Below are 23,186 nucleotides of genomic sequence, written 5' to 3'. Positions count from 1 at the left end.
TTAAGGACATTCTACTCACCAGAATAATTACTGAGATCTGGGAACATGAAAAGTCTGACAGGGCAAGAAACAAGCATTCAGATAATTAGCTAATTTTAGGCTTTTTGGCTAACCTGGGGGTTTGCTTAAAACCTGTAAGATTGTCTGACTGCCTGTGTATCTTGTCAACTCTGACTCATTTTAGCTATATTCCCAAATCCCAGCAGTTAACAATGTTACAATGCTATCATTACTGCTGGATGGCTAAAATGACAAAAATAAGACGAAAGTTGTATAAAACTGGACTTTCCCTTTAAGGGGAAAAAACACAAAGCTGATATGTTAACGTAAAGAGTAACTTAACACCCTCTGAAAATCTTGTTTTCGCTGACCTCCAATGGTTTCATTTCTCAAGTGTACTCCAGGACCCTGTGACATCACTGTTGGGTGTGGTTGCAGGCCCACCTAACCACACCTGGAGAGAGATAAACAGATAACAGTCTTTCAACCAAAGAGGGCCGTGAAATGCTCCTTTTTTGCCTGGTGTTAAGTTACTCTTTAATTCAAAGATCTCCACATTTTCATCAACATTTTCTCAAAACATTTGTAGGAAAACAGCAGACGCTTTCACCACTTCTTCAGTGACATCATTGCATACACCCTCATAAACAGGCAAAGTGATGAGTGAAACATTTGTCACTTAAGATCACACACTTGTAAACACAGAAAGTTAACCGTTTCATGAATCTTGTTTGGCTTCCTTTCGGTTTGGCACAGCTCCTGCACAGCGGTCTCTCTGCTAAATTGAAGCTGGGTATTACCAATCAATTAGAGTCAATAAACAGTTATGGAGGAATACTGAGGCTTGGATACATCCCCATATCTTTCGACTCACCCCATTAACCATATCATTACTGTGCAACACGGTCTCCAGCGTGTGAAGTGCTCTAAAAGTCTCTGGCAACTGGAATTTACGAGACTACTTTGGTGCTCGTGTGTTTGTATTAGTGTGTGTGTGCAAGTGTGTGTTTGATAAGAGTTTAGATGGGAGGATCATTTCCACTAGTTTGTCAAAATATTGTCGCTTTCCTTGGAGAGCCATTTTTTGGGTTTGCGTGTAATCCGAGTGACGGCTCGTTTATTAGTGGCTGATGGCGTTTAACACGTGCTGCCAGCCAGACCGGCAGTGACAAAAAGCTGTTTATTTCCTTAGCCATTATGAAACCAGGCATTAGACATCACACTCACGCACAGTGCTGACAGTAGTGTTACTGGATAATAACCCTTCCTCTCTGCTTTCTTGACTCACCATTAATGAAAACAGATTATCGCCATTGAGTCACAGACCATAAAGTGATTGACTTGTTTTCCAAGGCGTTTATTGAGTGCATTTTAGTACAATAGTTCTCAGAAAGTTACAGCTTACAAACTCTTGACACGTACTTGGCACAATTTACAAGTGGTAGCTATACAGAAACAAAAAAACAAAGCAAAAAAGGAAACGTTCACGCTCTTAAACAATGTACCTGTGAACACATAAATGTCTGTACACACAAATGTGCCCTCTATGCGCACACACACACACACACATACATACATTCACTCTCTCACACACGAATAAACAAACTATGGCATGTGCACCCTCATATTCAGCTCCACCATCCATTGTGTACCGTAGAGGGAGGTTGTGACTGGTATCCTGGGAAGGTCCCATTTCACCTTCCTCCTCACAGAGTGTTCACTGTGTGTGTGTGTGTGTGTGTGTGTGTGTGTTTGTGTGTTTGTGTGTGTGTGAACATGAAGTTTTGTGTGTATGCTGTTTTATATGTGTGTAAATCTTTGAGTCCACAGTCTGAAACAGAAGGAAAAAAAGGAGAATGGAGTAGTTTAATAAGTTTAGTTTTGTAGGGTGTCATGTCAGGTCATTTTCAGGTGAACACGGATTCCACTGCTCTGACCTATAAATGACAGGCATGAAATCGGCTACTAAAAGGATCGTTGGTCACTTCTCCGACAGTTACAGCACCGTGAAACATTTAACAAGCTCTGTTCTTGTGTTTTGTATCAGTGTGTGATGAATGGCTTCCATATGAAACGGTTTTCAGGGAGGGATGGTGAACCGCCTCTCCATTCATCACACTGGAGTGTCATTACAGTCAGATATTTAGAGAGACAAACAGAGCAAATGGGGGGGGGGATCACACTGTTGCATAATGAATACATTCTATCATCTCATTCACAGGCTCTACGTTGAAAAGCAAATACATGAGACTGAGCTGAATAGAGGACTAATGCATTCAAATTGAATCACTGGCTTCAGCGAAAGGGATTTATGCCAATCTCAAGGAGTATGTGATTATATTTAGAAATACCTGGTAAATCAATGACTTGGAGAATTGAAAAGAAAAAGCTATTGATTTTGCCCATGAGGCAGACCAGTTGCTTGATTACAGTATTTTCCATTACCAAACTAAACCAAAGAAATTAACATTTATATAATGACAACGATGTTGCCACATAAACCACACTGCAAGATGAAAGGGGCTGATTCACCTCAATGAACTAACTTTCTGACTTCCATCTAACCATCCCTTCCTCATGACACTTCTGCCTGCATCTAAGCCCTCCTGAAAACTGACTCATCCCCCTCCGCACTCTGTCGGGTCTCTGCCCACTTTCTCTTCATTAAGCATCAGGCTGGAAACCAGACGCGAGAATAACATAATTGAGGGTTCCTTTGTGTGTGTGTGTTTGTTTTTTGGTGGTCCCATCAGTCTCCCTCCCCGTGGCTGATCAGATGCCTGTCAGACGGGGGTCCCAGCAGGTGTTTGCAACCCTGCCTGGGCCTACTGGAGCATGGAGCCAACCATTTCTCAGGCCGGCTCTGGCCCAGCCCAGCCCTAGCCCCAGCCCTGCCCAGGACAGCCCCAGCCCAGGACAGCTTGGTTACACCCAGGATAAACGAGCTGGAGATGTGCCAGCCAGCGGGAGTAGCCAGGGAGAGAGGGCCGGACAGACAGAGGAGGAGAAGGAGGAGAATGACTTAAGGGGGGTGAGTATACTTAATAATCTGCTAATGGGCCTGCCATCAATTTCTAATTTTGGATGCAAGGTGGTTAGAACCGTCGTCACTCATGTCTTTTCAAATAGGGCCAAAAGGGATTTCAGCAGGGTCACAGCTACTGCACAAAACTGATACTACAATAGCTCACGATAATTGTCTGTGAGCTAAGAGACTTTGCTGCCGTGGCTGTATGTCAAAGGGATATTGCCACAGGAACATTCAGGTCAGTGTGCTCTCAGTAAAAGGCCAGTGTTGTTAGCATTATTTCATCAGGACTTGACAAAACTTGATTTATAAAATATAACAACAGTTCCTCATAGCTTTCCAAAAGCCAGAGCCTGAAGCAAGTGACCAGAAAAAAAGTAAGATGAACAGCAAAACCACCGCGACTCATCACAGAGCTATCCTGAAGTTGTTGCCACTGTGACACCATCGCATTGCACCAATCACCCTGCAATCATAAAGGACCATCCCCAGACTAAAAAAAATAGAAATCATCCTTGTGCACTATCTAGAACTAGCATCCAAAATACTGCAATCTAATTTCATAGACAGTCATCCATGTTATCCCTTGGGGATAATGTAGACATCCTGCAATCCAATACTGCCAAAGAGTGCATTTCCAAACACCAATTACTGCAGCCAAAAGTTATAGCGAAATTCATATATGCGTGAAACTCTCTGTGACACAACAGCGTTTGCTCTCAACCTGCCCACCCATATGGCAGCAGCGTACAGTGAGAGTGCATAGATTTACTCAGCAGCTTATCTACAGCAGTCTATGGAAGACTGTGCTACACTGTGAGCAGAGTGCTCATGTGGGCTGTTTAAGTCTGTGTGTTCATCGGGATGGCATGAGGCGTCTGTTGGCAAACCTCAGCCCAGATGTTCACTGTGTACAGAAGTGATGCTGATTCACTCTGATTTCCAGCGCTTTGATTTGCTTCTCTATGCATTTCAAACTTGCCTTGCCCAAGATATTTATGGCACCCATGAGAAAGACTAGACTAGATTTGCCTAAAATAAATTTACCAGATATGGAGAAATTTGATGTTAAGTTGTGTTTTTCCTGCGTGATCAGTGGCCGCTTACCTGTGGATTTGAGCCGGCCAAGGCGTGGAGTTTCCTTCCCCTCTGGATGGTGCTAAGCACTCCCAACACAAACAACAGAACAAAAAGAAATAAAAACATAAAACATATCTGTACAAGTAAGTGCTCACCAGCAAGAGACAGCATGTGTACACCCACATTAAACATGATCTCCAATAAATGGATATTTTGTCAATTATTTTAACTCCTACAGCAATTTTCATATAGATCTACAATACCAATTCTTCACCCACAATTCCTTTAACATTTTCCTCAGGTTAAGATTCAGTCAGGATTGTCCTTGTGTCCCTGGAACAGGGAGACGCACAACCCAGTGTCCGTTGTTCAGTCGTCCGAAGGGAACCAGGGCACAGTAGAAATCTACACATTTCATGTGTCCATCACAATCTAGTCAACAAACATGTCTTTGCCAAAAATGCAAGCAGAGAGTTCTGTACATACATATTCATACATTTCACCTTCAATATGAAGGTTTATTATGAAATATATAATCATATTTAGCAAGAGATAAACATATTTATATTCTCTGAATCTGGGTGGGGCTGGTTAAGAAGTCCTTTGGCAAGGCCTTCCACCCAGGACTCCACAGGTAGTGTTAAAGTTAAAATACAAGTGGGCGGCATCTTGCTATAGTGATAAAACCAACAAACAAACAGATGGTAAAAGACAAAAATATAACTAGCTCTGAATTTTCAACGGTCCGTTTACGATACATTTTTCAAATTCTTCAAACAAGCAAAAGATGACGTGAGAGTTGAAAATGGTGCTCCACTGTACATCCCTGTATGCTTCTCCCTCTAATTATTCCTACTGGTAATTGCTTTTTCTTCTGGGACTTATTTCTGGCCAGGTCAAGGCATCTTCATTGCACACACTGACGACGGTAAAATCACAGGTCACACGCTGTTTCTAAATGTCTCACACTTCTGTTTACAATTTTAACATCTTCTAGTCCAGATAATATAGAAGTACAATATCACTCATTTTACCATACAGTCTGAAATTGTGAGAGATCCCCTGTGTCAATGTCTGATTGTTGGAGTTATTTTGGTTTACAATGACATTAATGGCAGTCTATAACCACAGCAACTGATGTCTGTCTTCCATTTGTGGATACATGGAGAAACAGTATCAAGTCTGGACCCTGAACTCCTGGCGTGGATTGCATGAAGTGTGATAGCTGTTAACCATGTGGTAGTGTAGACCCTGGTCTCCTGTTGTCGTGGTAGTGGATTAGATTAAGACAATAGTCTCGACTCTGGCGCGTTCCGATGGATCGGGGGTCATTCGAGGGCTGCCATTGTTGTTGGTCCTGCGAATGCTGCCCGTTCCGTGGCACAGCGCCCCCTGTAGTCATGCCATAGTCGTAGGTGACTGGCTCATCTGCACCCTCATGGACTGGATATTACTGAGGATCTTCTTCTGGTGGCCTGCCAGGGTCACTCCTATTCTCAGCAAGTCCCTAGAGAGAAAGAGGCAGAGAGAAAGAAAATTGAAGAGCAAGAAGATATTTGAAAGCAATAGACGAAAGGATTTCCATCATATTGAAGATGGAATGGATCATTTGAGTATGAAGCGATTACAGTAGAAATAATTTTCTGGTGCATTTACAGGCCGAACATCACTATATGTAAAGGCAGAATTTAAGGTTGGAAAGCTAGTGGCAATGAACACACAACACAAATTTACAAAATTAATTCTATCACTTGAGAGAAGACTTACTAATGCATGTAGCTTTGGATTGCAAAGAGATTGTATAATTGCCATCAAGCCCCAAGCATACATTTTTAATAAAAATGATTTTACATTTTCACATAAATTTGTAGACCAAGCAACATTGTTAATTAAAATAAATGAAGTGCAAAATTTGTGTCTATTGGTAACACAAGTGCTACAAGAAATGCTGTCGTGAACCATGCTTTGAAATGTTCCACATAAACAGCAGCGAATAAATATGCCTCTTAAAAATGTGTATTTAAAGGATTTACATCCTCATAGAATGTCCTTAATTATTAGATAGTAGTCATAATACTTGAAGAGCACAGATGTTATTTTCTGTTATAATGACTTATATTTGTATGCATTACCCATACACACTTTACTTTGATGCAATCATTCAGGACTTGGGCGCATTCATGCTAAAAATACACGCACTTGACGTTGAGTCATTTTATACAAGTGTGCCCATCAAGTGCCATATGGGTTTGGAACCCGTCATTTGCACACAAGCAGGTTAACTCACTCTGAGGTCATTTGAGCCACCAGCTGCAGGGATGTAAAGCCTGAGTTGAGGAAGTTGTCTCTGTACTGGCTCATCTTGATGGCAGCGAGCCAGTCCTCTACCGAGCTGAAGGTGTTAAAATCAGGTATGGATCTGTCCAGCAGTGGCTGAGAAGGCCTGGAGTGAGAAGGGGAGGAAGAGGAGGTATATAGCACGGCTTTGATTTGAAAATTAAGCACAAAGAATTTAAAGAGAAGGGAAGAAACTATGATTATGGCGTTTGCGTAGGTGTGTGTGAGAGGATGCTAGATGAAGAAGAAGAAAGTGTGCATGTGTGTGTACTGTGTGAATATTGGCTTTGGAAACTTTTCTGATCCCCTTTTCTTTTCTTTTTTTTCTACCACATTTTGGTGTTAAACACTGCACATACCAACCTACTGACTGACCTACCTATCTATAAAAATGTTCAAAAAGAGCAAAAAGCGTAAAAAGATTCTCTGACATTGGAGAGAACCTCCCCTCCTTTGCCTGAAGGCCAAGTGCTGCAACAAGCCAAAACAAAGATACCCCTCAGTACCTGGCTGATACTATCCCTATTATGAAGCATGCTATGATGAGGCTTCTCAGTGTCACAAACTAGGAAACTGTTCACAATTAAAGAAACAGGGAACTGAGCTAAATACAGGAGGGACCTTGAAGAAAAACATGCTTTGTTGCACAAACTAAAACTGAGCCAGAAGTTCACCTTTTAACATGGCAGCAACCCAAAGCACACAGCCAAAACAAGTGGCTTCAGGACAAGTCTCTGAATGACCCTCAGTGGCCTGGCCAAAGCCTGGAGATTGGAGTGGAAAATCTGTGGAGAAACCTGAAGCTCGCAGTTCACAGACAGTCCACATCCAATCTGGCCAAGCTTGAGAGGATCTTAGAGGAAGGGTGGAAAAAATTGTCCAAAACAAGGTGTGCAGAACTGGCAAAACCGTACCCAATAAGATTCCAAATGAATCAAGGCCAGTGGTGCCTCTACAAAATAATGAATAAACATTATGAATATGTATGTAAATTACATGTTTCTGTATGTATTCATTTTTCTAAAAACATGTTTTTGCTGTATCATTATGGGGCAAAAATTAATTTATATAAAATGGGGGAAAAGTGAACTTTCTAAAGCCAATGTGGGGGTGTGGATGGGTGGGAAACCTATAAGCAGCAGGAAATAAAAATCCTGGGGAGGAAAAGTTCAGGTTTGATGCAATCAACAGTAATAGGTTCATGTTTATTTTATGAGAGGATAAAAAGTGTTGGGTTAGTTTGTGGAGATAGCATATGTAAATACTGTATATATACAAACAGATGAAAAGCATATTTGTGTGTACTTAATGTCCACTTCAGGGTGAATGTGTGCGTTAATGTGCTGCTTCTCCTACAGAGAAAAAGCATTTTTAACTCACACTGCAGGGATGTTGGCTACAGCTTTGAGGCTGGTGGGGTTACGGATCATCTTGTCCAGGGTGCTGACGATGTCGTTGAAGCGGGGTCGTACGTTGCGGTCCTTCTGCCAACAGTCCAGCATCAACTGGTGCAGGGCACTGGGGCAGTCCATAGGCGGTGGAAGACGGTAGTCCTGTTCAATTGCATTAATCACCTGGGCGAGAAAGGACAGGAAGGGAAAGCTTGAGTTGTTATTTATTCCAAAATTGAGATAATTGATAATATATTATTTACCACACTCAAGTCATACAGGAATTACAACTACCAGCTGGCTTTTAATATACTTAAATTTAATATACAATAATATACTTAATTAAAAACAAAATACTAATTTGACTGAGTTTTCAGTCACCGATGACAAAGAATATCCACTCTGTAATCCTGACATGCTCATCCCTGCCTCAACAACATCCCTACCAGCACCCCACCCCCCGCCCAACACAGATGCACTCCCTCTCGCCACTCAAGAGACAGTTAGCAGTCAGGCTGATGTGCCCTTCCTCTTGACTCTAGCCAATCACGTGTCACTCCTGGAGGACAGAGCAAGGAAAGACACAGAAAGGAGAGCAGAGGCAGTGTCACTGTGGGGAGAAGTCACTGGGGAATGGGCCGATTGCATATAATTAACACTGTGAAGTACAGCCACTTGACATATGCCTCTTAAAAGATGCACAGGGTATCCTGGCCTTGTTAGAGGGAAGTTACGATTAAGAGCTTCAGGGTAGTCAGCGTTAGAGTCAAGTGTTTTGTGAGAGTTGAATGAAGTTCAATCCCCCCTCACACACACATGCAAACAATGACGTCAAAATAAAGTAAAAAGTATAAAGTACAAAGTAAACCCTGCTTTATCTGCAGCTATGAAGTCACTTCTTAGACACACTACAAAGACTAAAGATTACCCATATTTCTGCATTGCACATTGATGGACCTAGCTCTCACCCGTATCCATATATCCATGCTGTCTGTAGATGCAATCTTTTCTTGAAAATGCATAGTTGCGAGATAAGGGTTTGGAGTGAAATCAAGTGTAAAAGATACTATCATTAAAAATTAGAGGCTGCTCTATAGGTTGCCAAATCCACCCTGGAGTTGAGTGCAACTCAGCAGAATCTTGACAAATGGTGCATATGGAGAAGTGGTTGTGTGTATGTGTTTTTCGGTGTGTATGTGTGCAGGGACTGAGCAGCCGGACATGCTGAGCGGTGCCAGTCCTCTTCTCTGCATTAGTCCCACCAGGCAGTGTTTGCTGCTGGCCCACTGAGGCAACATCTGCTGGGTTGGACGGTCCTCGTGGAGCGGGGTCCATAGAGGCCTGATGGTTGGCTAGTTGTCTCTCTAAAGGAGCTTAGGGAGAGAGACCCCATAGTATGGGACTATATCCAATGGCTGTGTGTGTTTGTGTTGGTGCCTGTGTGTTTGTGGGAGTCTGTGCATGTGGACCTTATCCAAACGGACATGGGGAACAAAGCAGAGCTCTCAGCAATCATTCATTGCTCTCAAAAGCCGGCCAGGAAGGAAAGGGGATAGTGTGAGACCGTCTCCTTAATAAGTCTGCTTTCAAAGTCAGAGTCAAGGACATCTTCAGTGATGATGCTATGAGATGGGAGCTGATAAAAAAAAATGTGTTATTTATTGCAGCTTCCTCTCTTATGAGTTATCCTCGATTGTGTATCTATGGGGTGAAGAGACAGTATAACCGCATCTGTACGGAAATGGCCATCCTATTAATGAGGCAGTTTATTCCGATCCAAACTTGTTTTTTACTGCATGGAAGTTGAGAAAAGTGATAACACTCAACTTAAATGTTCCTTTTTATGATCTTTCTTAAAGATCCCATGAAATGGGCACTTGAACCTCCTAGAAAATTGCTACTTCCTAAAAAAAAGGTGCATCTTCAGGGGTGAGGCCATGCTGCACTAGTCAAGTCAATTTTATTTACATAGCCCAATATCACCAATCACAATTTGCCTCAGGGGGCTTTACAATCTGTACAGCATACAAAAACCCTCTGTTCTTACACCCACTAGTGGGCCATTTTTTTTGACAATTACACCTTTCTGCCTGTCCTATCAAATCAAATGTCCTTTCTCTCCACAACTGGCATTTATCCATTTATCTTCCGCATTAATAAAGTAGTGATATAATTTCATGGGTGTTTTGATGTTTACAAATAAACACTTACATCCTGGTTGGACATGTCCCAGTAAGGCCTCTCTCCAAATGACATCACTTCCCACATGACAATGCCATAGCTCCACACGTCGCTGGCCGAGGTGAACTTCCTGTAAGCAATGGCCTCTGGTGCTGTCCACCTCACTGGGATCTTCCCACCCTGAGGAAAGGAGAAAGGAATATTTTTAACATTCATTTACGTCGTCCGTTACTCTCAACACCACTGCTCTTGCTTTGACTGTCCTACTCCATCCTTCTAACTCTTTATCCCCTCATCCACCCAGCCAGAGCATACACCAGATTCTGCCTCTGTCTCAGCAGCGGCTCCCGACAGTGTTCGCCCTTCACACATCGACCGATATCACATTTAGCGTCTCCTCTCCCACAGCCCTGTTTGAATAAAGGAAGATAGGCCCGGGCTTCTGCTCGTACGTCGAGCGTGTCTGCCTGTAATTGGGCTTCCCGGGCCTCAGGCATGCCACGCACCCTGTTGACTGAAATTGACAGCTGCTTGTTTAAAATTCCACACACATCCTCACACACACACATATACAGACACAGTTGGGGACATATGCACAGGCACAGACAATGATTGTGTGTGGACACGCACGCAAACAGACAGACACACACACACACACACACACACACACACACACACACACACACACATACACACACACACATATATATGAGTTGAGCTCGCCACCAGTTTAATAATGCCAATTAGCTGAACCTGAGCGTTTGCAGATAAGCCGCTATTGGAAACAAACCCAAACCCAGAGAGCAACCTACACAGACCACCCTGTTCCCTGCTCGCTCTCTGAGAGAGAGAGAAATGACAGATAAGTGGGGAATGAGATTCAGAAAATGCAGGCTTGAAATGCTGGACAAGAAAAAATCAGTCAGTGATTTGTTAATTTTTCCCTCCCTCCCCCCGTACCACCAACTAACACATACACGAGGCCTAGCATAATTCTTGATATCATAATTGCGATTATAATTTCGATATTAGAATTTCACTATTTGGCTAAGTACATATTTTGTGTAGGCCTATTCTTTTACTGGATGTGGACATTAAGCATTTGCTTATTTCAAAACACAGTTTTGAAGGTATAAACTTTACCTTGAATTAAGTAACTGTAGCAGCTGAGCGCAGTGCTGCCCTCAGTCAAATTACTTGCTCCACTCCCAGGTTACACCAAACATCATTGTGTCTCCCCTAAAATATTTAGTTATAAAGGTGTCTTGGTCTGGGGGATAGGAATACTACGGGCAGCCATGTGTCTCTATGATCCTCTCGCTCTTCCACAACTACACGGTGCAACTTGTCAATTTGATCATGAAGGTGATGCTACTCTATAGAGTATATAGGCTACAATACAGTATAGAATTGAGTATTTATAGTATATAGTTTAAATAATATTATAGATCTGAGAAGAAACTGAAAGAAGGGCGGGACTGACAGAAAAAAGCGCAATTACAAATCCGTCTGCTACTTCAGCACCACGGGCAGTGCCACGGATTAATCAATACGCAGCAAAGTTAGGCTGCTGATTATTTCAGAGCCACGGTCGGAGCCATAGATTCTAACTTGCACAAACCTCAGATAAAAGATCAATGAGTCAGGCAGAATAGACTAACATATTCAACTAAACAACTCCTCTGCCCCTGTACTTTTTCTGCTACTAGGGGATGGAGAGGGGGATGGCAGGTTAACAAGGGGGATGAATTTTGGTCACTCTGCTAACAATGGGGATGGCATCGCCCCTCAAATCGCCTACTGAGAACAGTCATAAACAGGTTTACTTGTGTGTTTTCCTGTATGTGTGCATCTATTCACACTTATGTAGGTGTTACAGGTCAGTGCTCTGTGGCATTGCAGAGGTGGAGAGGCTGAACTTGTTAATGAGCACCTCTTTAGGGTTTGACCTTTGAGAATTTGCTGACCCTGAAAAGAGATTTAACATCTGACCGTGGATGGAGACTGCTGTCAGGACATACTGCAAGACGCAGAGGCGACACTCAGCTCTCACTGAGCACACCAGCCAGCGGAGAAAAAGACATAAAGCATTGAAGGAATTACGCAATGGTGCAGTGTGTGGTTGTGTGAGTGCGTGACAGACAGTGAAAATGAGAGAACAAGAAAGAAATATGGCGAGGAAGAGATCAATAGTCGAATAAAAGGCTATCTAAGCCCCAGCGACTTCAATGCTTTTCTCATATCTCAGACTAGCTCATATCTGAATCGTTTCATCTAAACTGAGACCCCAAGACACGTTCTCTTGCCCTTTCTTTTGTCTGAGGGCAAATGGAGTTACGCAGATACAAGCCAAATACCTTCCCTACAAAAATACAAAAAGGCCAATCCCCATCTTCTTCATCTGTCACTTTGTCAGCGGCAATGCTTCAAGTCAATTATTTTGTTTGGACGAACATACATAAGATGAAAAACGAAGAAATAAGCGTAGAATAACATGAAAAAAATAGCTGCTCCAAGCAAAACGCTGTCTATTACAGCCCCCCTTTATCATTACTTGCTTACTCCCTCCCTCGCTCTGTACATCTGGTCTCATGCCCCAGGACCCTGTTGGGATATGAGCTGAGTGTCGCTGGAATGGCCTGAGCAAAGACACAAGCTTCACAAGAAGCTCCCTGCGTGCCTCCAATGAGACAGACTTTAGTAATAACATTTCCAAGGCGGGTGAATCAGAGGCAGCTATGCAAACCCTTAGTAATTACTGCTGTGGGCCAGTGATAGCTCTGCCAAAATCCTGCTTTAATAACATGAAGTGCTGAACAGCTCATGCATACAGGGAAGAAGGCAAAAACATAATAAAAAGCATTGGGGATTTTTTTCAGTAAAAAGAGTGTTAATACCACAGGGAATAGGTTCTTGGGGGGGGGGGGGGGGGGGTGGGGGGGTGGCAGAAGTGATGATGGGAATTAAAACAGACCTAATGTCAACACAAAAGCATGAGTGCTTTGTGAAGCCTCGAAGCATAGGAAGAGCTCTTTGGATGTGATATATTGTGCTGGCTACTTAAAAAGGAACAAGCTGTTTTCTGTTTGCCTTGAAGTGAAATGTCGCCTCTAAAACAGAATTCACACACTCCTAGTATCTCGGACAGTTAGCTCAGAATTTGTGTAGATGAGCCAGACTGTAGCACAGCCACTGCTGCTGCAGAACTTCTAGGCCTTGAGAGGAGAGTAATCTGTAATGATATCAAGCGATACTTCGCAAAACTCCCTTAATAATAAATAAAGTGGGTGACATAAGGTGCCTGATTTTCCAGAGATATTGGATGGGTCTGTTTTCTGGTTGATAAATGTTGGCAGTATGAAGAAAAAGTGACTGGTCATGAGGGCGTGGAAAGCTGAAATAAATGTGCCACAAAGATACCTTACCATATGCTGTCAAAAAACCTTTCCCCATTCTTCTTTCCCACATCATGCATGTGGACAACACATCCAGCCATGTCTGCACACAGAATTCCCATCCAGAACACCTTGAGCAGACACAGGAATGTGCTGTCACCCTTATGTCACCAAAATGAGATTACAGTACGTGACTGGTTCCACCTGGTTGTGACCGCCAGTGACAGGCTGTGACCAGTTGTGACAGCTAGCGATATGTCTGAAGTACGACTGCAACGGGGACGTTCTGGGACCGTCAGGTTAAGAGGTATCACGGTGAGACGAGTGTATTCCTGTGACAGCCAGGACTGAAAGATGAAGGATAAACATGTGGGTGGCCAGGTAATGTGTGTATTTACTGGTGTCTGTTATGGTCCTTTGGCCCTGTAATGTGTGTGTAGACACATAGCAAGGATGTGAAACACCTGTCATGTCTTTGCACTGGCTCGAGCTATGCATCCAACAATGTGCCAGATACCTTCATGTAGACTGTCACCGGCATGCTGCTGGAAAATGAAGTAAAATCTGGAGCAAAATATACAGAGAGTCAGAGTGCAATAACAGTCGTCACTAACATGCAGCAATGTCCCAGAAAAACTTACTGTAATTGAAAAAGAAGAGTCCAGTGTTAGGTCTTGTTTTCACTCAGCTTTTTCACTTCACAGAAGCTATTTAGAGAAACTTTCTCCTTCATCTGGAAGACAAATATGCAGATCTCCCTCTCCCTGTCTTTTTTCCTCCCCTGTTCCCTCTTCTCCTTTCCTTTACTCCTCCAACTTCAGTAATCCATTTCCAAACAATGCACACTCAAATGGACTTGAGCACATTTACTTAGGCTGGGAAGAGTGCTCCATCAACATCCTTTTAATGAAATCTTGAGAGCAACGATCTGCCCTGGATGTCTGCCCAAATAGAATGAGAAAGAGAGTGAGAGAGACGGAGAGAGGCAGAGAGAGAAAGAGTGACATGGAGAGATGGGGAGAAAAATAGAACAAGAAACAAAAAGGGAGGGGGCTGGTGACAGAGATGTTGGTTTTTCAGACACCCATGGGAATGTCTGGTGGAGAGAAAGACACAGGTCTTCGCCATATATACAATGGAGTCATGCAAAACTTGAGGGAAGCATTTGTCAAAGTTTTATTTTGTGCTCCAAAGATCCCAAACAGTCTCACATTAGGCTGGGAACTCTTTGAGGCTTTTTGTTTTTAGATTTGATTAACAAATGTACTCTAAAAATGTCTCTATACTGCGTGGGAAGATAACAGAGGGAAATGAAAAAATACCGTACACCCAGAATAGCCCCCATAATTGCCATATGAAATTGTGATCAAGAGTAAAATACCTATGCTTTATCTTTTACTGATACATTTCATTTATCCCTTACTATTTAGAGAGTGTGCTTAAAACTGAGTCATTTTAGAGTTATATCACGGACCAGTGCGCAACTCCAACTGCATCCAAATAATCTAATAATCTATAAAGTAATAAAGCTTGAGGAAACTCATCATAGTGAATTTGTAACTTGTAACTTGTAACCCATTTTTTATATGTCTCTATGTCATTCAAAACTGTTCAGGACTTAATTGTCAACTTCAAGCCTTGGTTCAGTTTTAATTCCTGTATTCCAGAGTTTATGTAAACTTAATTAACTAGTAAGCTGCAGCTAAGAAAATCTCCTAGTGACAGTTTTGTTTCAGCAAAATTGATGGCTGCCACAGTAACTAAGGGGGTGGGGCTTAGCACACAGTCATTTGTTTTTCACAGAAGCGTAAATTGACCAGATATGGAATATTACTGCTCCTCTTAGGCATCGTCTTTGAAGTATAATTGACGGGTCATTAGATTTAAGAAAAAGGCAACTTGCTGCCCTCTATGTAGTGCTGCACAGTGAATATGTTCAGTTCAGTTGCCTAGATTTTACCATAACAAATACAAAATATAATTTTTTTAAATCATTACGTAAACCATGTTGGTATGCATCCTGCATTTCAGCCATGAATACAACAATAAAACCAATTTGGCTTGGTAAACAAGATTTAGTGCAGTTCCATTGTTGTCAGCACCAGGTGAGAATAGTCAATTTGCAGACAGTATTTTGTTTCCACTTAATCAATTAGACAACTAGTACGTCACACTTATTTTACTATTATAGCTATAGCTTTGGGCAAACATTAACGTTTAACAGCTTGTTGGTGTCGCTAACTGAATGCTTTCATCTCCATCTTGATGACACATATCAGAGAAAACACACAGGCTTTGTTATGCCATTCATTGGCTTATTTTGAATCGATCTGGAGCAGCTCCTTCAGACTGTTTAGGTTGTTAAAGGTTTATTTAATTTGTGTATAATACAAATGCCCATATGTACCATCTAGGCTTCTCTCAGAAAAGCCAGACTCACCTACGGAGATTTTTACGAGTTACTTTTTGGTAACTTCAGATGTTTTGCTCAGTCCACAGTCCACATTAGGTTAAGAAAAACTAAAACAATACTTTGCCATGTTTCCTTTATCTTTAAGCATTCTCTATGTCTTTTTATTATCTATTCCATTAATGATCCCCCTTCCCCAGCATCATTACCACCTACCTGTGTTTCAGGTAAGGTAGAATTTCAAACTCCCTCAGGGAAATCTCACCAATAGACCTCAACATTTCTGGCATCTGCTGGCACTATCGAATTAAACCTAGCAAGTATCCCATCTTACTTGTACTATCCCATGCAATATTAGACAGTGACCCATGATTCCTTCACAGGATGTCTTATCAAACTGGAGCACAACCTGAATCTGCCTGATTTTTCCTTTAATGCTGAGGCTAATATTGTTCTTCATGTTGTTAAAGCTACTTGGAAGGTAGTTATGAAGGCCCCTTTAATGAGAAAAAGCAACGATTATGTCAGTGCCTTTATTTTGAAAATGTTAAAAGTTCTTATTTGGAAGTTACTGCTTTGGTTAACCAACAAATTAAATCTCCCCCTTGAGTGCATCCCTGCAGTGTTTTTATGGAGACAGGCTCAAAAAGGTATCAGAGAAAGGTATCTCTTTCACTGATTCTTCACTTGTGAATCCTGCTCAGATGCAAATGCAGTCCAACAGCCACAGATGGTGAATCAGTGCCCACCTTATACTGAATCTGGCAAACATGACAGAAGGTATAAATCAAGGTGAAGTGCTTTGGATGGTTGCTCCCTCTTTGATGCAGGGACCAGGTATGGATCATGTCACTTTCTTTCTTGTTTTCAGAACCTATACCTCCTCCTCCATATTTATTTTGATTTCCATTCATGGATATTATTTGCTGCTACATTTACCCCAAGACTGAGCAAATTAAACTCTACAATCTGAATAACATTAGCCTGGAAAAATCTTAATTAGTTTCAAATACAAAACCAAGAGATAAAAAACAAACCAGCGTAGGGTGGGATGTTGAGGATTTCGCTGCAATTATGAATGAGCGTGACTGGGGTTCAATTCCCAGCAGCAGCACCTCCAGCTTGGCAGGACACTTAGGTGGGAAGCCAGTTGGGGATTATGCCTGGTCACTGCATTGGTGAGTCATAGTTAAAGGGGGGGGGGGTGAGGAAGTGGAGGATCTGTGCAGGAGAGCGTGAAATTCTCTACATGCTCTCCCAGTGAAACTGTACAGTAAGTACCTGGCATGTGTATGTACTAGTCTACGCACTCCCTAAGCTAAAAAAGGGAGATCAAAATGGCAAGGTATTGTGGGAAATGCCAACATTTACAGTGAGGAGAAAATGGTGAAAAGGGTGCTGAGGTTCCTACTGAACATCACATGTGAATGACTTGATCCAGATCTAATTGTCTACTCATACATTTGGAGATATCAGCACTATATTGTTTTCCAACACAACTGATACTATATCAAGCCACAGCTGCAAACTACAGCCAGTGAAAGTTGGAGAAAACAAATTAATCTGAATTTGTGTTGTTCCAACTACAAAATACAAGAGCAGACATTTCTTTTGGACTTCAGTAACGTATGTGTATACACAGACTGTCTTTGAACATCAAAAATAGCCTTCAGTAAACCTAGGCTTGTGGAATTATGGAGGGAGAATGACTGACTGCTGTGCATCAAAGAGGTCTTCCCTTTACCAAGAAATAAAGCTCTTGATCTTACATTTTTTATTAAATTACAAAAAGGGAAGCACATGTCCATTATTGACAATATTGTAGTGTGAAATTGCCATGTGGTATTGTGTGAACTAGACAGCAAATGTGAGATCTGCATTTACAGTTGGTCTTTTTAAAATGCAAGCACTGTTTATGGCTTAGTGGAAACAACGGTTGCCTTATTAAAATGCTTTTTAACCCAAATTTTGCAAAATGTCCAGTCTGTGCCTATCTGATCTTTGTATAAATGAACTTGCTATTTGCCTGAAATTGGCCGTGATATGAGGATATTTTGGGGTGTTATCCTCCCTGTGTGTGTGTGTGATATATGGACATGGGCCAACAGTGAGATTAGTTGTTGCCATTATGGTGACGTCACAGTGCCTCAGGGAGGCCATGAAGCCTCAAAGGGTTTGCTGGTTTACATACACTACTGTTACAGGTTTAACGTCTAGGTAAATATCTGTTTTATGTTTGCATACAAATGTGATATGTTAGCTTTTGGCCTGGTCTATATGGACATGTTCCCATTTCACTTCTTGTTTACTCAGAGACTCTGTCCCTTTAACTTGCAGTGCATAAATATTTCACTACAAGTTGAATAGACAAGCCAAAAAAGTGCACAGGCCTGAAGCCAGAGAGAGGGGGGAAAGGATGCAAATAGAAAACAGACAAATGACAGAAACAACAAGCGCAGTCCACATAGTGTGAGCACTGGAGCGGAGCTGAGAGAATGTCACTCAGGTCACAGGGATTTGACGGATGAGCTTTGTTACTGGCTCTGTGTGACCTCGCCTTTCAACCCCTCTCAGCCTCAATGACACCAACAAACACACGTACACACACACACAGAGAGAAAGACACCTGGGGGACACATATGTGTATACCTGCGAATATAGCGCAAACACACTTCTAATGCATACAGTACATGCCCACTCGCAACATACAGTACACATTGCGTGACAGGCAGGGCAATGACAGCCTTTCCACATCGTCAGCTGGGGCACAAGCAGAAATTCCTGACCCATACCTGCCCTCCTCACTATGGCCCTGTGGGCCTGACCCCTCAATAGAAAGGGTAACACCACTTGTCTAAACTGTTATAGACTTGACACGCTATACTTACACGCCCCATTTTGGGAACATATCCAGTGTGTGTGTGTGTGTGTGTGTGTGTGTGTGTGTGTGTGTGGGGATATGTTTCCAAAATCGACCACTTGCTCTCTTATCTTTGCCACAAACTGTGCATTAAACCCCAGTGACCATGCCCGGATCTCTGACTTTCCGTCACCCATGAACACAAAACACACAATAAAACATATGACACATTACCACCGCAAACAGTTTGACGCATCATTCATCACGCCTACACTGAGCATGTCGTTCCGATGTACCCTTGTGTTGCTCTGGGAAAAGCCTTGAAATGGGAACAAAGTGGACAGCTGGAGAAAAAGGAAAGATAGATAAATGGATGCATGGATGGATGGCTCCTTAGAAGAATGGATTGGTGAAAGTCTTCCGGGTTCGCCTGGTGTTCAAAAATCAATCCTTTTCTTTGTCAGGTACGCAGGGTCACTCTCATCTCACCCGGACTTGTGATCATGTGCCTATGGGCTACTTCTTAAACCGTGCAAACATGTATATGTAATCAGGCAGTGCTGATGCTAATACAAATACAAGAAAGCCACAGCTGCAATGAAACACACAGTCTTTAAAGTCTTTAAAATAATTAGCACACATCACCTTAGCAAGACCGGTGCAGTCTGAGCATTGTCCTGTGAGCCTAATTAATCACGACTTTGGTGAGCAGCCAGCAGAGAGGGAGGACAGCCCCCTTCTGTCTGAAACCTCCACAACATTGCTCCAGAGTGAACCCACATCCAGGGTTAACACAATTACCAGCATGTCCTCCCAACCATACTACCAGCATCACACCACAGGCACTGTAATTCGTGTGCCTTGAATTGCAGGGAAAAAATTAGAAAAGCAGTAGAGGGAAAGAGGTGATTAATTTGCTGGAGGAGGAGGTCGATGGCGATGTAAATCACTGCATGTCAGCGCAATTTAATTTCCCTGATTCCCTCGGCCTTGTCTGCCACGCCAGCCTTGCTCGCTGATTGGTTAGCGTCAGGTCATAGCTGAAGAAGTCATGGAGTGAAGGGCACCGTGCATAGCTTAATTACAGTATAGGACTCTATACGGGACCTGTGGACCCCCATGCTTGTTTGCATGTTCCCCTAAATACAGGGGATGAGGGATCAGGAGGACAGGTGACATGAAAGTCTGTGGCAACATCAGCTAAGTCTTAATGAACTGTTGATCACATCCAGCTCCATTTAAGGATGTACCAGGCATATTGCTGGCCTACCAGTAAGTGGTAGGATATGAATAAAAGTGCTCTGTTGATTTGGAAGGAACAAAAATAGTTATGGAACTGAAGATTTCATGAATGCTTATGATAATAAAACAGCACAGCCAAAGCTTTGATGTGCTCGTTTTAAAATCTCTATCAGTAAGAAACACACCATCAAAAAAACAGCGTTACCATCAAAACAGCACCCCAGGTCCAAACTTCAAACCTCACCTGCTCTATTGACTCTCCAGATAATGCCCTCAAGGAGACTTTGTTTGCATTAAACAACATCAAAATGCCGACCGCAATCTATAATCCAATCCCCACCTTTTACACCCTGTTTTATTAGCAAGCTCAGCGGCGCAGACAACAAAGGTGCTGCTCCTCTTTGTTGCAACGTAAGACCCATTCAGAGAGGTTTAGCCGCAGGGGTCAAGCATACAAAGCAAGCTATTCCTGGGGAGCAATTAGCTCTCACCCACACCAATGTGAGGTCGTACCTCCTCTGGCCCTTATGACACATCCTGTTCACACCTGGGCTACCACCTCCTGCCATTCGGTAGCCTACCCTGGGCTTACATTGTATATTGTGCATGTGTGTTTTTGCATATAACCTAAAGTAATAATTCTAACAGAGAGCAGCCACAAAGGTGAAAATAAAATAGAAATAAAGTGCATTGTGTGGTTTGTATTATTGTTTTGTTTCTCTATATTTAGATGAAAACAAATTATTTTGAGAACTCTCTTTTCATACCTGGGTAGCACAGATTCACAGGCTATTTGACTGCAAGCTTTTGATCTCAAGTTTTGCATGTGTTCAAATACCTCTGAAACTAATCTGAAAATAGGCCCTTTTTATAGCATAATATATTCATATTCATAATAGATACAGTGCGACCACAATGCTGTACATTCACGGTGTATACAATGAATAATTTTCAGAAAAATCCCCCAAGGCGTTTTTTTGAAACAAGGGAAAATCTCTACTCCCAGGTAAAACAGGCAGCATAGGTTGTGTAGGTCACTGGAGGCTGGTGACCCAAAAGAAGAGGAAAGGTAAAATACAGGACATGGTTCAGTGACTTGCAAAATAAAAGAGTCTGGCAAAAAATGTACAGCTATAAAAGTATATTTATATTGTAAGTTTATTGAACTTGAGAATACAAAAATCCACCTTTAGGTTAAACAATATAATCTATTGATTTGAAGACAACCTTACTGTCTACAAGATGCAGGCAGCAACACACATGATGCATTGGCAGTAAACAAGCTAATTTGCACGAAAGTCTCAAAGCAGAGTCAATGAGGTGATACCAGACACATGCACATGGGCCCACCCACACAGACACACACAGACACACGCACGCATGCCTGTGCATGTACACATCATTGCTCATAAGCTCACACACAGACACTCAAATAAAAACTCGAGCACAAACTCAGGCATGCCTGGAGTCCTAATGACCTGTGCCGTGTGTTTGCGAGGGTGTAAGAGTGTGTTTTGAATTAGGAAGAGGAGAGGCAGAAGATGAACTAACGATGGCTGCTAATAATTACAGATCTGTAGTGTGGAGGAGTTAATGAGGAGCCAAAGCCTCCCATGATGCCCCAGTAATAATGAATGAGGAGTGAGAGAGAGGAGGGAGGGAGAGCGAGGAGGGTGGTAGCTGTCAGTTTGAGAGGCCGCAATGCCCTTTGGTTTCTCTGCACTCTGGGCATGTCAACGAGAGAGGAGCCTTCCCAGAGGAGGCTTGTCTCCACACTAATGAAGATGTGACAGACCTATGGTCCGTGACTTGCAGAGTATAGGAAAGTGGAGGAAGGAGGATGAGGAAGAAGAGATAGACAGCTCATATAAAATGAGAGGCACTGAAAAGGTGAAAGGTTTTTAAGACCTTCAAAAAGAGTGAGACGATGTCAGATAGAAGCAAAACTGATTAGACTGATGGGTGATGGTTTTTAGGATGTTTCCATTGCTGTATATGTGAATAAAAAGTTGACTGGACACTTACAAGATACAGTAAATGCAGACGAACACTAGATGAGTAAAATACATAAAGTTACCTATGGCACAAACATTTTTCTTTCACAAAATGAAAGAAGTACATCACAGTACTCACCAGAGAGCTGGTGTAGCTGGGATCAGAGGTGTCGTCCTGTAGGTAGCGTGACAGGCCGAAGTCAGACACTTTACACACCAAGTTGCTGTTGACGAGAATGTTTCGTGCAGCCAGGTCACGGTGGACGTAGTTCATTTCCGAGAGATATTTCATCCCAGCTGAGATCCCACGCATCATCCCCACCAACTGGATCACTGTGAACTGACCATCATTTTGCTAGAGCACAGAGGGGGAAAAACAAATAAAAGCGGTTATTTAGATATTATCTTTGCCATGATTAACATAAATGAGAATAGCTGGAGGATAGAGAGATTTCAGCAAAAGCTGAAAGATACTACGTTGACAAGCGATACCAGGCTTGAATGTTGTTTTTTTAAAAACCCACCATTTGATTAGGATATATCAGTGAAAAACAAATTACATGTTTCTGCTATTTTCTGATGTATTATACAGCCAAATTTAGTGTGAATGTCTTCAGAAATTCAGTTAGCATCAAGGCTGCCCAGTGGGACTTCAGAATTAAAAAGACCTTGCAGTATATCATTATAACCACAGCCAGAGGGTCCATGCACATACAGTGACAGTGAGACAAGATGTCACACAACTGGCATGTACATAAGAGACCTCATCTACCTGCTTTTCCCATCCATTTGAGGCGAAGCAGGTAATTATGTTCACTTATTTTAGGTTAGAGTCTTGTTCTTTCTCTTTGTCGTAAATCATTTGTTGTGTACACTTTGCCATTACAAAATCGACATTTCTGAGCTATTTTCTTGCCTTTTAAACCCTCTTAATGTCCAGAGGAAAAGTATACTACAGTATTAGATAAGCAAAATGGATTCCTGGAGCCAATCTTGCTCATTGTAGGTGTTAGAGCATTGTTCCATTCGGGCATGCAGGCATCCGTCTCTTTAACATCCACGCATGGTGCCCCTACCCCTGTGTGACTTCTCTGAAGCGCAAGCTTTGAACCCCCGAAACACAGTAACAAATAAGAGGGTAAGGGAGATCGATGGAAACACAAGTCGGATGTGGCAGTTAGCAAAGCCAACTTCAAAGAGCCCCTTTAAACCCACCCTAGATCAAAGTGGAATAGAACAGCAATCCATGAGATTGAAGGAGGAAAAAA

The 23,186-nt window shown here is 42.3% G+C and overlaps 1 protein-coding gene across 2 annotated transcripts in view; it reads right to left on the bottom strand.

Annotated features, from left to right (window-relative positions):
* Positions 1 to 1,336: 1,336 nt before the first annotated feature.
* LOC139296477 (ephrin type-B receptor 1-B) overlaps positions 1,337 to 23,186 on the bottom strand; it is a 153,778-nt gene continuing 131,928 nt past the window's right edge. For both annotated transcript variants that reach the window (XM_070918883.1, XM_070918884.1), the window contains exons 12-17: positions 22,058 to 22,273; positions 10,048 to 10,197; positions 7,826 to 8,019; positions 6,396 to 6,551; positions 4,136 to 5,615; positions 1,337 to 1,831 (exon numbers count right to left, since the gene is read on the bottom strand). In XM_070918883.1, coding sequence (XP_070774984.1) covers positions 5,507 to 5,615; positions 6,396 to 6,551; positions 7,826 to 8,019; positions 10,048 to 10,197; positions 22,058 to 22,273 — 825 coding nt within the window. In that variant the 3' untranslated portion in view covers positions 1,337 to 1,831; positions 4,136 to 5,506. The remainder of the gene's footprint in view (positions 1,832 to 4,135; positions 5,616 to 6,395; positions 6,552 to 7,825; positions 8,020 to 10,047; positions 10,198 to 22,057; positions 22,274 to 23,186) is intronic.

This window comes from Enoplosus armatus, chromosome 14, assembly GCF_043641665.1.
Source record: "Enoplosus armatus isolate fEnoArm2 chromosome 14, fEnoArm2.hap1, whole genome shotgun sequence".
Lineage (NCBI taxonomy): Eukaryota > Metazoa > Chordata > Actinopteri > Centrarchiformes > Enoplosidae > Enoplosus > Enoplosus armatus.
The sequence above is the reverse complement of the archived record's forward strand: the minus strand, read 5'-3'. Positions and strand labels throughout refer to the sequence as shown.